At 33.8% G+C, this 17,289-nt stretch overlaps 1 protein-coding gene across 1 annotated transcript in view; it reads left to right on the forward strand.

Annotated features, from left to right (window-relative positions):
* LOC106154849 (cleavage and polyadenylation specificity factor subunit 2) overlaps window positions 1-17,065 on the forward strand; it is a 103,283-nt gene extending 86,218 nt beyond the window's left edge. Inside the window, exons 11-21 of the mRNA XM_013529363.3 lie at window positions 3,799-3,905; window positions 4,261-4,363; window positions 7,321-7,424; window positions 8,077-8,128; window positions 8,681-8,714; window positions 9,844-9,986; window positions 10,492-10,632; window positions 11,098-11,251; window positions 11,493-11,557; window positions 13,998-14,135; window positions 16,355-17,065. Coding sequence (XP_013384817.2) covers window positions 3,799-3,905; window positions 4,261-4,363; window positions 7,321-7,424; window positions 8,077-8,128; window positions 8,681-8,714; window positions 9,844-9,986; window positions 10,492-10,632; window positions 11,098-11,251; window positions 11,493-11,557; window positions 13,998-14,135; window positions 16,355-16,447 — 1,134 coding nt within the window. The 3' untranslated portion in view covers window positions 16,448-17,065. The remainder of the gene's footprint in view (window positions 1-3,798; window positions 3,906-4,260; window positions 4,364-7,320; window positions 7,425-8,076; window positions 8,129-8,680; window positions 8,715-9,843; window positions 9,987-10,491; window positions 10,633-11,097; window positions 11,252-11,492; window positions 11,558-13,997; window positions 14,136-16,354) is intronic.
* The last annotated feature ends 224 nt before the right edge of the window (window positions 17,066-17,289 follow it).

Genomic DNA, 17,289 nt, shown 5'->3' on the forward strand with positions numbered 1-17,289 from the left:
AAACATATCTGGAGAATTTTTAGAATTATGTTTTTTGTGGCAGATTGATCTCTGTTAGTGTATCAGATATCTTATGTCTGACAAAAGTCATGGAAATGAAATGTTCACTGGGAATTATGATATCATCTAAAGTAGAAAAACCTGTAAAGATACATCAGTTTGGTCAGAAACAATCCCTTGATTTATCACTGTTGAAAAAAAAAATTAATGAGATTTTAAGAAAATATATTAGTGACAATATATACTTTTAGAATTTTTTTTTCATTTACTCTCCAGTGACATGTTTTAATTGCCTTAAGAAGCTTAAGCTCTTGTCTAAGGAAGAAAAATGAAAAATGGGGCAAATGAACCTTTGAGATTCACAACTTACATAACTTACTTTTCATATACAAAATTGTTGTCCTGAAAATTGACATTTACGCAACAGAGTCAAACTCACTTATGCAGACCACCTGTTTCTAGCCACCAAACTAGAGCACAATTCCTAAAGAAAAAATTGCACGCATCATTTGTTCCATACAATTATCAGTAATTGCTTAATTGGCCATGCTGTCTCTGTAATTTGACTAATGGTTCTTATGGTAAACTTTTGACCCACTGACTTCATTTATCATATTCTGTTTAAGTCCTACAGATAGTATTCCAGGAAAGACGAACCTTATATCCATTCTAGATCAACATCTTTCTCAGAATCAACTTAATGTGCTCTTATACTGGTTGAATACTCCTATAGCTTAAAGCCTAAATGCTTTCGTGATGGCACGTTTGTTGTAAATCTCTTTGAAATACCATTGATGGTAGTTTTTCATTGACATAATCCATCATAATGGTAGAGAAAGGGGGGCAGTATAACTATATATTCAGGTAGAATAATTTTAGATCATATTCACTTTAACATCATATTGAAATGTATATTTTTTCCAAGAGGGAATGATTTAATGTGCTTTCACCTTGATAAAACTCATATTTAATTAATAATCCTGGGTTAAACAGCATTTGTCTCTGACATCTCCCCAACCTTTCTGAATCTCCCTTTCTGACATTTGCCATAACTCTGTCACAGTCGAGGAAAATTAAAAAAGTCCTTAACCAAAAACATTGGTTTTTCACTTTGAACACTGATTTCCAGATTGCTTGGGATTAAAAAATGTGTCAAAATTGTTCAACAGGAGGTGATAAATAATATTGTATTAGGCAATATTAATTTATGGCGTTTATTAGTTAAAATGATCTTTAAGTATTACTTGTCCTTACTTCAATAAGAAGTTTATGTTTTACGAAGTAAAAAAATTTGTTTAAAATGACACGCTTCATCCTTTTAATTTATTTAATTTTAATTTAAAGTTATGTTTGAAATTAGTTTGAAATATTTTATCACACCCATAATGAAGCATGTTTTGCAGGACTTTTATAAAATGTTTGCATCATGAAAATTTTAAGGGTTTATTAACAATTGGAGATGGTTTTCTTTCTTTATGTTACATTCCATGATAAATCATGAGGTAGCCTTTCTGTGCCTGATAAATAACAGGCCTAACCAACTACCAGACTCGGCACCTACGATCCAGAATAAACCGATATATCAGACCACACTACCCGTTTTCAAGGTGTGTGTCAGATCACATTACAGAGTATCAGCCACCACACCGATTTTGCCTGGTGCGCGATGTGATAGCGATGATCGTAGTAATAGATAGACCCCGAGTCAGCAAGGGTTATGTAGCATACACGAGTGCGAAGCACGAGTGGATGTCACATAACCCTCGCTGACAAGGGATCTATCTTATTTAGACCACGGGTCCATTAGCGGGTTATAACGCATTCATGCGAGACGTGCGGTTATGCGAGTTACACCACGTCTGAATCTTTTGTTCTTCACTTCCACCGTGGTCTAAAGCGGGGTTGGAAAGTAGTGCATCTCATCTAGATTTATGCGCTGCTGCAATTTTCCCTGTTTAATGCCAAAAATCTGACAATACCACAATTTTTAACATAAAATTTAGGTTCGAACATAGCCAATGATGTTTTGTAAATAAGAACTTGCAAACTTACATATTCATTTAGAAAAGTAGACCTAATTTTGATAGCGGAAGCATATTCCGTCGGGGGTTAAATACTTTCTGGATGAGATTCAGTGAGTCGTCTGTCGCCATGTTGTCACTCGGAACTACTAGGATGTCTCCGCACTCGACAATAGTATGGAGCTGAGGATTGCCGATTTCCATGTTGTTGTATTCATACGACTCCTACTTGACGAAAACGAGGCGCGATACCCGGATGACAGGTAGGCTCACAAAATTTGTGATGGGGTATGATACTCTGTAATGCGATCTGACACACACCTTGAAAACGGGTAGTGTGGTCTGATATACCGGTTTATTCTGGATCCAAAGGTGCTGAGTCTGGTAGTTGGGTAGGCCTGAATAATGATGTCATAAAGCATCTTGCACACTTTGAAAATAAATCATTTTACTTGAAGCTCATTTTTTAAATTGAAGGTGTATTATTTGATTTGTTCCAAAACCATGCATTTGTGTAATATCCTGCAAAGATATTCATCTTTTCCATCCCAGACCTTAGAAATGATAAACCCTTCAAATAAAAGGACCTGATGCTTAAAGTTCTTCTTGAAATGTCAGGGAGACATGATGGTGTAACTTATTTATTTAGAAATGGTGCAAAATATCAAGTAGTGCAGGGACAGGTCAAACAATGACTCCTGAGTAGAAATAAAAACTGCTTTTATCTCAAGGAAAATTGTATTTGTGGTTAAAAAACCCATATTGGATAACTTTACTCTCTCAAAATATGAAATGAGAAGTGCCTTGATCTAATAACAAAACTTGTTAACTTGAGAGAGAGTCTCATATGATTGCATGTTTATACTGTTATAAGGTGCACGGTTACATGTAAGGCATCATGATGAAGTCAATCGTCGATTTGTATTACTATAGGGAAGTAGCATATTTCAGAGCAGTATTTCTGTAAAAACTAAATTTCAAATAAATTTGACTTTTTGTTTTTCTAAGAGTATACTTGGCTTGTGATAGCTGTTAAGATTATTTCAAAGTTCCAGAAGCCATGTAATTCATGTCAGATGTGTTTTTGTCAATAGCAAATTAAAGCATGATGAATCTTGAAAAGGTGATCGGCGTTTCATAAGAGTGAAATCTGTGAGAAATAAACGTAATTTTTTTCTAAGACTGAATTTGATAATGACATTTAGCATGACCATCTCACTTGTTATAAATTGCTTAAGCAATTTAATAAATGGTTGTGTTTTACAAGGACACTTGGGTTCATGGTACATATTATTGCCTTCAAAAATTAGAAGGCTGATAATTGTTTTTGATCTCATCATGAAGCCCAGTAATAATATACAATATATTAAAATTTTTCTAAAAATTTCAAACACCTCACCTATGTTCAAAATTTTCAACTTGCTTTTCAAAGATTTGGAATAATATTTTTGCAATGTTAATAACCTACATTGTAACCTTGTTTTCTGGTTTAAGGAATTCAGATAAATCAGTTTTGTTTGAATTTATAGCAAAAAATTACCATTATAACCTCTTCCCACATGAATTCTCCTCATGGGGATAGTATAGACAGTACTGAAACAGCTGATTTATTACACATTTTGTGAATCATATTGGAAGGAGAGAGACTGTAGTGCTCTGATTGGCTTAGTCAAACTTTTATATGTTCTCCCAATAATGATTAAATAACACTTTTACAGTGTAGGTATTTTGTGCTATGATCACAATTCAAGTGTGGATTTATTTTCATTTTGGCTAGGTACGGAAGAGGGTTAAACTAGAAGGCGTTGAGCTGGAAGAATATTTGAAGAAAGAAAAGGAAAGGGAAGCTGAAGAAGCTAGAATTAAGGCAGAAGAAGCCTTAAAGTAAGGATATTACCCTATAACTGTTATCTTTAATGTTTCTTTTTCATGTGTCTAGATGTTTTCATGCTTATAACTTTCTAATAATGAGTATTTCTTAAAAAATTTTCGGTGGAAACATTTATAACAAAATTAGAAGCTTTTTACTCTTAATTATTGAAATCAAATGTCTAATGATCATATAACAGAAAGACCTCATACATCAGTTATGATAGAAGAATCTGGATATTCGATGACACTTTTATTGAAATTTTTTCACTGTCGAAGGTGCCCAATATTGTATGTGAAGAATTGACCAAGACATCTTTAATGCATATTTAGTATATATATCCAGGACAGTTGCCAATTACCATTTCAGAGCACTAGATGAGGAGTCAAGTGATGACAGTGATGTGGACATGGAGGCAGATATGCAGTATCAGGGGAAGGCTACTAAGCATGATCTCATGGTTAAGACTGAGGTAAGTGTGGTACTGGCATGGAAAAGCATTCGAAACATTCTGATTGCATTTGAGGGAGAAGTGAAATGGCGAAAGACTTCAAATCCTGCCAGAATGTTCGCATGTGCCTCAAATGAACCAGCATGCAGCTCGAATGCATCTTGATTGCTGGCCAAAATTCTATTTCGGCCAGGAATCGAACTACACTCATACAGCATTTGAAGTGTATTCTAAATATTCTGACTGCATTCTGACAGCATTATCGATATTCCTAGTGTGTTTCAACTCCATTCGAACTCCAATTGAGAACTTATACACCTGAAATGTGCACAAATCACTCGAATTCGAAGTGCATTCTGAGTATTCCAACAGTATTCTTACAAGAACATAGGTCAATTTGAAATTTCTTCCCAAATGTGGTGCAGATTTTTAAAAATCTTCATTCCGGCTCATTCTGCTTGATTACTGCTGATTCGGAATAAGTGTGACGGCTATACACATAATGTCTGCAGCAATATAATGGAATGTAATAGTTTAAATAAGTTTCAGTTAAGTATCATTTGTGCACACAGTAAAAGAACAATAGATACAGTCTTCCTTGAGATAAATGACTATTTAAGGGGGTTTTATATGTAAGGATTTATTTCTTTATCCAATGAAATCATGTAGAAATTGACATTGTCTTGTAATGTGATAATGTTGTCACATCAAAAATACATCAAAGTGAATTTGCCCATTCAAGCTGATGATGTAATGGCAGCGTTTTTGTGATGAAAACTGTAATATCGATTTCAAACAGATCTACCTCACCTGAATAACTATCAACTCTTGTTTTAATGCCTATGTAATCACAACAATAATTACTACAATCCACTGCCAAAATTTTTTTTCAAAGGCTTACTTCTAATTTTATTAGTAGAAAGGTGAAATAATTACCTTTGTTTAATAAGACATTGCAATTAAGAATCTGTATCTTGTAAACAAAAACATTCAAAAGCTGGCACCAGATTGTTTTTTACACCCCAATTATCAACCATATCAATTTTCATGATGATATCTTACTTAGTTACAGTGATACATCATGATCCAATCACAATGTCTCACCGCTATTTACAAAGCAGCAAAATTGACAATAAACACCTGTGTGCAGAAGCCAGTAGGATGGTGAATAAAGCAACAGGAGATTTTTTTACTCTAAAAATGTTATTTTTTATTGCTCTAATATTAAGATAAGTGTTTCATATAAAAGAAATGTGAAAAAGGCTTTGACAAATGTAGGCCTTTTTAACATATCCAACAACCCGAAGATCTTCTAAAGAGTAGTGCCAGTGACTGCAAATTAAATGAAAGTGAAAGCCAGCAGTAAACAAATTTCCAACACTACACTCTGTGGTTTTAACTGCATACAATTGTTAACTACTCCAATGTGGCAAACTTTTGGATGCCTAATCAGCGGTAACTTTTGTGAACTGTGATACAAATGTAGAACTAGTTGAGCTCTTGAATAAATCAATGAAAACACATCTGTACATTCTAATGCTGCACCAAATTATAGGGTTGTGTCAGAATAGCTCCATGTGAGTATTATGTGTATAAAGGCACAAGTAAATTTGCTGTGTAATGGAGTTAAGTGCAATCAGAATTAAGACTAAGACTGCATTCCCACAGATTTAGATCAATCCATCTGGATCGACCTAACTCCCTGGGGGTTCACGCTAAATTGCTGTCAGCTCAAGAGGCTTAAATGCCTGTCACGCCTACCGAATCAGCTAGGGTAAAGATAATTACCCCCTAACAACGTTACTAGGTGTGCCAGCCAAGTTGACAGCAATTTAGTGAGATTTCCTAGGGGGATGGATCGATCTAAATATCTGTGGGAATGGTCTCTTAAATGAAAATCTGGTATAGAAGGGATAATTATGAATATTTTGTGCTAGAATATTTTGCTGGAATATTGTTGCACAATTACCAAATGGATGTACAAAGATGCGTTATTAGATGGTAAAAACAATAGCAAGTTCATTCTTTAGAACAAATCATCTGTTTAACCACACAGGAAATGCCACACTACAGAGAGATAACGGAGGTATACACTCTGATGCACAGGAAATAAATAAATCAATAAATGGTAGAGCACGTATTTACCATGCACTGTTATGATATAGACAAAAAAGCAAATAAGGATGAAAAAGCCATCATACTATTAATGAGAAAATGGATTAAATGTAAACAGGAACAGAATGATGCAATCCATTATTAAGATATTCATTATCAGGATAGGAATATCTTTTAAGAGCACTATTGGTGTACTTGATTAACTTTCAGATGATTATTTAATTATTGCTGTGACAGTCGTTTATATATATATATGCTTAATTTGTGTTTCTGTATCCCTTAGTTGTTAAATGGATAAAGCAAGGGTTGGGAGGGGGGAGTGCCTATATGAGTGCACCAATGCCATGGCAACACAGTCTAGACACAGGAGCTTTGATTGGGATGTATCTGGTGAACTGACTTGATTATCTTTTGATGATTACCGGTATTTGAAGTGGCAGATCATTGACTTGTGGAAAGAGGATTTTTTTATTGAATTTCTTGTTGGTTTGGATCAGATATTTTATATTGGATTCAACATATTCTATTAGTGTGTCTGACTGACTTGTGTCTCAATGCGATTTATTTAAGGATAAAAGGACTGAAATTAAAGAAGTTATAAACTGTTTTAAATACACATTTAAGTTCTTAAGCTGGTCTGTTTGTGCAGTTTAAAGTGGGTGCCCCTATTTGGTTAAGCATTTCTAGGATATTTCTTAGGCTTCTGTCTTTGATTCTTTTTGATTCGTAACAGGATTCGGAAAAGGATTAAAATGTTCCAACTAATGTATATGTAACAACATAACATTTGTTCTTTAAATTAACAACACAAATTTTGTTCTTCATACTTGTGATATTATAATATCTATTTATTTTTCTAATAGGGAAAAACCAGACTAGGATTTTTCAAGCAAGCCAAGAAGTCATACCCCATGTTTCCTTTTATGGAGGAAAAGATACGTTGGGATGATTATGGCGAAATCATAAGGTGATTATTTTTTTCATTATTAAACTAAAGTAAAGAGATGCCTGTATTCAGTATTAGTTTTTACTTCATACCTAACGTTATGACTTTGTATCTTGAACTAAATATAAAGTTGTACAATTGCGTGAAATATTTCATTGCAAGTTTGTTTAACAATCATCTGAAAATTTGATATATAATAATATGTATACGGACTGACATTTCTCTCCTAAATGCATTTTAATCTGTTTTTCCATCTGTTCATATTACAACATTGTATCCTTTGATTTTGTCACCATTTCCCCAAATCTCAGTGTTTATGACTATCCATTTGTTCTCTGTCCTACCTTTGGAGGGAAAGTTACAGGAGTGAACTTTTTGTTAGACCAATTACTCCAATTTTTATAGTGAAGACTGTAGTGATTCCACTTTTATTCTCTTCAGAAATCTCTTAAAAATTTTATAAATGTAAATTTTGTAACTGAAACTTTGGAATGTTCATGGGATTTGTTCTTCTTTCAAATATTGTTGATTATCAGACTACCAGATAATCCAATGAGAGAATGGTTCATTGCTGATGTTTAAGTTCTAAATGATTTAAAGTTTTGTCTCATTACAAAAATGAGATTGCTTTCAAGTGACTACACTTTTATTTGATTTTTGTGATATATTTCAGACCAGAAGACTTCATGATCCTAGAGACAACACCAGGAGAAGAAGACAAACTGGTATGGTTTGTGAAATATTCACCTAACTACTTGCACCCCCCCCCCCCCCCCCCACACACACACACACACACACACACACACACACACACACACACACACACACACACACACACACACACACACACACACACACACACACACACACCCCTCCATAAGCCTGGATTAGTTTGAAAAAAAAGGGAGTTTACATAAGTAGTAAGGAAATTTGAAAATCAATTTTTTTATTTGCAAGCTGTAATTAGTTTGCATCTAAATCATGTGCTTGTATAACTATCTACATAAAAACAAAAAAAGTGATGTTGGCATTTCCTCAGATAAACCACCTGATATACTTCTGATGTTAGTTGTGGTCTGCTAAGATTACATGTAAATAAAATGAATTTCTTAGCTTTATGTTGGGGAACCAAATTGAGAAAGTACAATGTCGTAGTTCAAATATTCAAAGAAGAACTATAATATGTGGTATTAATAGTAATGAAAATACTGAAAACAGTAAAACTAAACATGCAAAAATCATTGATCAGTTTTAAAATCTGTTGGTTTTATTTATAGGAAAACACAGCCACAGAAGACTCAGAGATGCAAGGTTAGTTTATAAAAATATCCAAATATCATTATCATCATATTCTTGTTACATAGAAGTAATTTGATGTTTGAATTGTTTGAGGACAGACTGAAAATTAAACTCGGTGTGAATAAGAAGGCGCTGAATAAATGTTCATTGTTAAGATCCTAACTTTCTTGGTATTCTGCTGATGGTTTTGTCTTGTTGTCGTGTCGACTTGTTTACATCTGGGAACTATCAGTGACTTAGAGTGCATTCCCATAGATTTAGATCGATCCATTTAGATCGACCTAACTCCCTGGGGGTTCACGCTAAATTGCTTTCAGCTGAGTGTGCACGGTAGTTAATTACCCCCTTACAGCTTTTAGTAGGTGGGACAGACATTTAAGCTGGCTAAGCTGACAGTAATCTAGTGAGACTCCCCACAGGGATAGATTGATCTAAAATCTGTGGGAATGGGTTCTTATTCTCACTCTGTGACATTACGTCATTGCGTGAGTACCTCTCCCAATATTCTTCCAAAGTTCAGATGAAACAACAAAACCACCGGCAAAATACCAAAAAAAGTAAGGGTCTTAACAGTGAATATTTTTTCAGTAGAAACTATTCACAGCTGCAATGAATGTATTTTCTCATGTTTGCATTCGTTTGTGAATATAAATATGGCCTTTCGGTGTTACAAATGAAATATGATAGCTATCTTTTGATGCCAAAGCACTGGTATTAATTAACCCTGCCTTTTATTTTTCATGCTCATCTTTTTTTTTCATTCATTGACGGGTAGCCTATAATTGAGATATTCACTCATGTTTCATTGCCAGAGAGATACCTGTCACTGTATCTTTTTTGGACATACACACATATTAAACAGTTTCTTAGTATCCTGAATGAAATATGTTGTTCATAACATAATAAAATTCTGATCATTTTTTACAAATAGTTATAGTGTACTTTCTGCAGATAAATAAAAACCTAAAAAGATGTTATGCCTAGCATAATAATGTTGAATGACAGAGGAATTTTGTGGAAAAAAAATCCTGGATGTAAATTAACACAATTTCAATGCGTATTTTCTAAATTATTTGGCCTATCCTTTTTTTAAATAATAGTTTGTTATGTTATAAACTAACTATATCATTTGTCATTACAGATATGTCCGAAATCCCTACCAAATGTGTTTCTACAGCAAAGACTTTCAACATTCAGGCTAACATTATCTTCATTGATTTTGAGGGCCGATCAGATGGGGAATCTATTAAAAAGATATTGAATCAGATCAAGCCTAGAGAATTGGTAGGTTATTTTATTGACCTTATCATACAGTGACATTTTCAATTGGTGAAAGCAAAGGCCATCTTTTTACAGATCTGTCATTTGGCTGTTTTACTGTGACAGATATCTCTACCTGATGTAGTAAAAGAACTTGTGGTAAACTTGAAAGTGCTGTGGTGAACATTTTCAATTACATATTTCCTGTGACATTTAGTCCACAAATTCTGAATAACATTAATGGAATTTTAACCTCTTTATCTTTTGTGCATTGCCCAAGGATTGCCATTATATTGGACCTGATTAGTATGGAGTAATTTATTGAATAAGTTCATTTTAATGTCATCCTAAAGCTTCAATCCTGCACTGATTTTGAAATGAAGTTTCCAGGCACTGTTTCTTCTGTAATAAAGAATCACCAGTCTAGAATATATCTATCATGAACAATGGAGTTTAACTATGGAGTTTGACATCATGCATCTTCACCTTTTTTAAAGCTTGTTGTCTTAATTACCCTCTTTATCATCAGATTCTGGTCCACGCCAGTCAAGATGCTACAGAATCTTTGGCAGAATACTGCCGTAGTACAGGGCTGGTGCAGGGCGGCAGGGTCTTTACTCCAAAGACCATGGAAATAGTTGATGCGACCAGAGAAGGTTACATTTATCAGGTGAAATGATAGATCTTTGACAAATGAAACTTTATATACATGGAAATTGATATTTTGAAGTATTTCCTGTATTTATCCTGATTGAGGGGTTAGCACTGGTTGCAAGTGGGAGAAGGGACTCAAAGATTTATTTAGCTATAGCAGCTAAATATAGTACCTTCTAGTCTCAGTTGCATTTATGAGTGTTATTTCTAACCATACTCGCCATTGGACATATAGTAGTTTGGAATAGAACTTACTGGGAATGTCAGTAAATGATGAGGATGAGATTTTACAGACAACAGGGGGTTCTGAATAGTTCCCAAAAGTGAGCTAATTATCTTCACATAGTCTGCTGAGATAGCACATTCTTGAGTGAGCTGTCATAACTGCATTTTGTTTGACATCCTGTGATTGCTTTAATGTGTTTTAAGATGACTGACAGATATATATAGTTTAATTGATTTTGTCCCAATGATTTTACAGGTTAGGTTAAAAGATTCCCTGATTAGCAAAATTAAACTTGCTAAAACAAGAGACATTGAACTCGGCTGGGTAGATGGAATGCTAGATCTTACCAAAGCAAAGACTGATACTAGTGCTAAGTTTGAGGAGGCAGATGCACTAGAGAAGAAGAAATGTAAGTGAAGAAAAGATTGGCAAAGTATGGTTCATCTATTAATTAATTTGTACATGCAAAAAGTCTGTTGAAACACTTAAAATTTAATCATTCAACTGCTTAATTGACTTTTTTAAAAGAAATGACTTAATTATGATTCACTTAGATTTGCTGAATCGTTTGTCTTGGTTTTATAATACGAACTTTTTCATAAATTTGAAGTGTGACATGCTCATTTGGATTGTCTTTTCTGTCCTTCTAGTGGGAGCAGAGGATGAGGACAGTGGAGACCTACAGCCTGTGCTGGTATCTTTGCCCTCTAACCAGGTGGGTTGACTTCTTGAAGTCTTCTTGTTTATTTATACTGGAGTCACTTTAGGTTATTAACAATGAGGATGGCCATGACTGCAAGAAGCTTCATTCCATCTATTATATGTTAAGATCATCAGTTCGACCTTGTCATTATTAATTAGAAGCTCTGACAGTGAAAGAAAATTCCCCTGTTCTGTTTTAATTGGAAATATTTTTTTGTAACTTAAAATGTTAATTATTTACATGAATCCTAAAGATTTATGACCTGTTCAGGTGAGGAACTGTTTATCTTTAAATCTGTGGTTTTCCACTCTTGAGCCACTATCTCATTTTAATCAGTTTAATTTATTGACAAAGGTATGTGCCCTGTGACTTATCTCTAGTTTTCATGGTTCTATCACTCATGACTGTCATAACTAACGATGAAAAATTCATCACACAATTTTTACCTGAAAAAAAAAAATTATTCTTGTATTAAAGGATTTCATACAATAATTCACTATACTTATTACTGTGCTACAATCTTTAAACTGTAAACTTCTGAATCTGTAATTAGGATGCAGACTTGTATCGATTTGCTGATGTTAAAAATAAAATGTCATCTCTGTCTCTTTTTCTCTGCTCAAACTGCCACAACCCTGCCTAGAGAAAAGAGCATAAATTACCATTTAAGGCTTGGTGACAAAACCATAAAAGTTAATTCCATGACAAGAAAAATTATGCATGACCCTTTTGATTGATATTCCTTGGATTATTATATGGATTTTCATCATGAAGACTTTGTATGTTATCTTTTCTTTCCTGTGATATGATTTATAACACGTACAGTGAAACATTCAAATCTGCTGTCATAATTCCTGATAACAGCTTAAATCCTTTTCAAATTACCTGGCAAGTCAAAAAAATTGTGTTGATTCAGAAATCAATTTGGGTGGTAATAATCGAATAAATGACACATATTAATTGGTTCCGTAATGATTTTTAAATCGCTAAATTTTTAAAAGATAAAATAATAGGGAATAGTATGTTATCTGAAGAATTCTATGCCTCCTGATAAAATATATCACATTTGAGAGCGTGATTCACAGCCTTTTTGAAAACAGGCTGCATGTTTAGTGTCTCTACCACAATCCAACATGGCAATGGGATTTTTAAAGATCTTTAACTGCAGTGCTTTGAGGCTTGCTAATGTGAAGGTGACATCGTTTAAGAAACAAAAAACATCGGTTTATCCATAACATTTGTTTTTTTACAGGTGACAGCCTCGTTTCTTCACATAAACAGATTTTGTCGAGCATTAATAATTGTTTAGGATTTCATGGATGATTCAAATACAAGGAATTATGATATATTATTAATCATTGATTTTGCATTTCTTAGAACATGTAATTGTCAAGAAATGTGGATTTTTTTCTTTGTGGTGCTTAATTGAAATTTTGAAAGTACAGAAAGAATTGGAATTGACATGATTTGATAATTTTAAGTACACCTCATGTACAGTAATTCAATGTTTAAGGTATGGTGTCATCAAATATTTTCAGAAATTAATTATTTTTTTTAAATCAGAATTTTTTTAGCTTCTTTGGAATCTGCTAATTCTGTGGATAAAAAATCCCACATATTTGAATCGTATAATGTTTCACATCAGGCACGTTGCATCTTCGAGAACTCATCTCAGTGACCCCTCTACCACTTCTGTCCTAAATACCCTTGTCTCAATCAGATTGGACTACACTGATTCTCTTTTGTATGGTGTGTATTGGACATTCAAAATATTGTTGCTCATGTCTTTACCTGAAAACATGAGGACAATCACGTTACATCTATCCTACACTGTTTACCCATAAGAACATGGATTCTCTTAAATCCAATTTCATGCCCTCACTGCTTTTTACAATGTTACCTTATCTCCACTTATGCAAGTTGTGCTCTTGTGACCAACTCTTTCTAACATCATGCAAGGCCATAACTGTTAAATACTGTGACAATTTATTTGCACAAACACATGAATTGCACTTCCACTTATATTACATAGCATTAATTGCTTCCCTTGAGACTTTGAAAAAGGAATTGAAGACATATCCTTAAAGGAAATTTAACAACTGAGATATTATTGCTGTTCTGTTTTTATGAAATTAAGTGTACTTTAATCAGTATAAGGAAAGAGCTTACTTCTTACTTGTGATAACAGATATATCAGATTGTTTTTAATGATTTTCTTAATCTTCTTTTTTGAAAGTGTTTTGTACTTATTTGAATTTTAGACTTATAATAATAATAATAATTATTATTATTATTATTATTATCTTGTTAAATTTTGTAATGAAGAGCACAAAAATTTGATTTTACAACTAAAACATCACTTGCTATCACTTACCTTTGAGTTGATTTTGTATGTTCCATGTTTCAACTTGCAGAAAATATATTAGTTGTTCGTCTATATTTCGAATTTTAGGTCCCAGGCCACTCTGCTGTATTTATAAATGAGCCTCGCTTGTCAGATTTCAAGCTTGTCCTACAGAGAGCAGGGATCTCGGCAGAGTTTTCGGCTGGTATTCTCTTCTGTTGCAATGGAACAGTAGCTGTGCGCCGAGTAAGTATGATAAGTCGTGTCAGTACTCTTCATGTAAGTTTAAGTCATGATATTTGAAAATTGAGACAGAAAAAAATCCACACATTTGCTTGTGGTTTTGGTTCTATAGCCACTTCTCAACTGTACAAACCACTAAAACTGCGTTCAAAGAAAGTATGACCTCCTTTTAAAATTGACTTAAACCAGTTTGATGTTTTTCAGTTCAGTTATTGTATTAATCCAAATTCTAATGGGGTCAATGATTTGGTCCCTTGAAAACTGTAACAAGGATTTGAAGCATTACTACAAACTGTCTGAAAGGAAAGTGAACAGATGGAAGCCGATAAGAATCTCCTTGGTCTGTCTCTTTAAGCTTCAGAATAGGTTTTAAAACTGTTTCATTTATATATAAAATGATAATCAGAATTGATTGAGTTATTAAATGATTAAGCCAATACACTTTGGCATTGACCAAAAACCCAATTAGGTACTAAAATTGATAGCATTATAGGACTTGCCTTTTGGAAGCTAATAATTTAATTGTAATTTGCATCCTTGTGGCTTTGATTGGTTAAAAGGCAGGTTTCTTTCTAAAGTCAACATGATCCAATTATTATTACGAAAGCCACTGACTTTGTTTTGGAATGCAGCAATACATTGTTGATAAAGTCAGTTGCTGTAAATGTTGAAAGGTTCAATAGTTTAAATGTTTACTGAAATGTGTCTGTCTATCTTAAAAATGAACAATGGGAGTGACATTTATGTGTTTAGTGTCTATTTATTTACCAGCTTTGTATCATAATCTTTGTTTGGTATCCTGGTGGGTTGACTGCTTATGGATTTTGTTTCAACCTACTAGTACTTCAAATTTCATATGCACGAGTTCACCAAAGACCATGTATTGGCTTTTGAACATATTCATTAATTTTAGACAAACTTTGTGTGTATTTGCATGGTTGTCTTGTAATTCAGTTCAAAGTGATTGAATTGAGATAAGTTGATTAATCTGTTTTACATCAATTTTTGATTCATAGCTTTCCAAGTTCAAATTATTTTTGATTGCGTTAGGAGGCATTGTGTTAGGTGAACTTTTTGGAACATTTGTCTTGATGTGCAATCTGACACAATCATTAGACCCCTTCTTGAAATTCGACAGTTTTCTTTGGCTTTGGGCTGAACAGTCCATCAGCTGTGCACACAAATACAGGAGGGAAAAAACAGAGTTAAAAAATAGATAGAAGAAAATAATAGTATCATTCCTGCAAAATTATCACTCTTAATTAAAATTTATGATGCAATATAAAGATTCAGGGGGTAAATAAAAACCTCTTGGCTGAGAATAAATCATATCATTATGGTCCTTCATGGACTACTTAACTCTACCTTTAGGGCAGGAGAATTAAAAGCAGACACTGCTACTATTTATCAGCCCTTTGTAGCAACATCAAAAGTTGATGTTAGCTTGTGCTTTTTAAACTAAGAACTTCAGACTCCAGAGTGAGTTTGTGTGGTCAATTGTACTAATAAAGCTCAAATGAACAACGTCCCAATAAATGTTGTTTTTGTGTAGTTTTGCTGTTCAGGCAAACGGAGGAGAAATTACGGCTCATTCCCAGTGAAACTATTGCTCTTCATGGATAGATCCAGTGAGGAGTCTTGCTGAATGCAATTAGCTAGACATGCCTTCTTAGTGTTGAGTAGAGTACAGAAAAGCTGGTGATTATATGTGTGCATTGGAAACAAGAGGAGGCGTGTTAATCTTTTAATCTGATTGCATTCAGGGAGAAGTCCAGGGAGTTGGATTGATCTACATAGAACTGTAGTTTCATTGGGAATAAGCCCTTCGTAAAACCAAGAAGAGAAGGTCTTTAGGCTTGGTTAAACATTATCATTGTCCTTTGTATAATCAAAATTGGTTAGGGTTTAACTCGTGCATATAACCAGTTCAAACAGGCAGATTATAAACACCCCCTATGTTTATAATATAGATATATATATAATATAATATAATACAGGGGTGGATCCAGAGTTATTTTCTAACAGTCTTCCAATTTATCTTTGTTGATCCATCCTCCATTTTTGACCGTCTTCCGACAGAAAAAATTAGATACCCGTCAATGTAAACTTGAAAATCTGACCGTCTTCCGGAAGACCCAGAAGACGTCCTAAATCCGCCCCTGTAATAACTTTTTGCCTATTTCAGGAAAAAATGTATCTATATATTTTTCTCTTCTTTTCAGAATGAAGCTGGGAGGATTCAACTGGAAGGATGTGTAGGAGCAGATTATTTCAAAGTACGAGAACTGTTGTATGAACAGTATGCTATAATCTAAACTGGAATGTAAAACTGTTAGCATTCACAAAGGAATTAGATGACAGAAAATTAAATTCAAAGCCCAGGAAAAATAAATTTTTATGGTAATGGAGTCAAATTGTGTTGGAGTCACAAGAGGCAAGGTATACCATTCAGGCCTTGAATCGACCAAGTGATTTTGATTGTTGATACGTTTAGTAAAATGCTTTATTTAGCTAATATGTACTTTTTTGTTGCTAATATGGACTGTTCATATCTGGGTTAAAATAATTGCTATCCTTGACTGGGATCTTTACACTTGGATGAAAAGAGATCTTTATACCTGGGTGAAAAGAGAGCATCCGCTAGCCTCCATGCTTGCAGTGGCACATGTAGCATGGTTATCTGCCATTTTTATGATTTAATCCAACGTCCAGAAACGTAAATACACGTAAATACAGTAGAACTGTGTCCTACTCTTGTAATACTTGTGCGAATGAAGTGTAAAAATATACAAAAAAAAGTTCGATGAACACTGCCGCACATGTACTGATGGGAAGCGCTAAGCACACTGATTGTGCATGTGTGGCTCACATTTCATTTTAACTTCCGTAATATTCGTAATATAAGACGAAGTGGAATACACAATTTTCTAGTATGAGTGGGTTTGTTGAGTTCTTACTTCAGAAGTTTTTTTTTATTATTATTATTATTTAAAATTACACATTTAATTACATAATCCATACAAAGGACATAATACTATAAATGAGAAGAATGACATTTTTCCCTATACCACGATGTTAACATAGAATCCAAAAGTTATGCCTCTCTCTCTCTCTCTCTCTCTCTCTCTCTCTCTCTCTCTCTCTTTTTCCGCCTTTT

Source organism: Lingula anatina, chromosome 2, assembly GCF_051362555.1.
Source record: "Lingula anatina isolate TDL-2025a chromosome 2, LinAna3.0, whole genome shotgun sequence".
NCBI lineage: Eukaryota > Metazoa > Brachiopoda > Lingulata > Lingulida > Lingulidae > Lingula > Lingula anatina.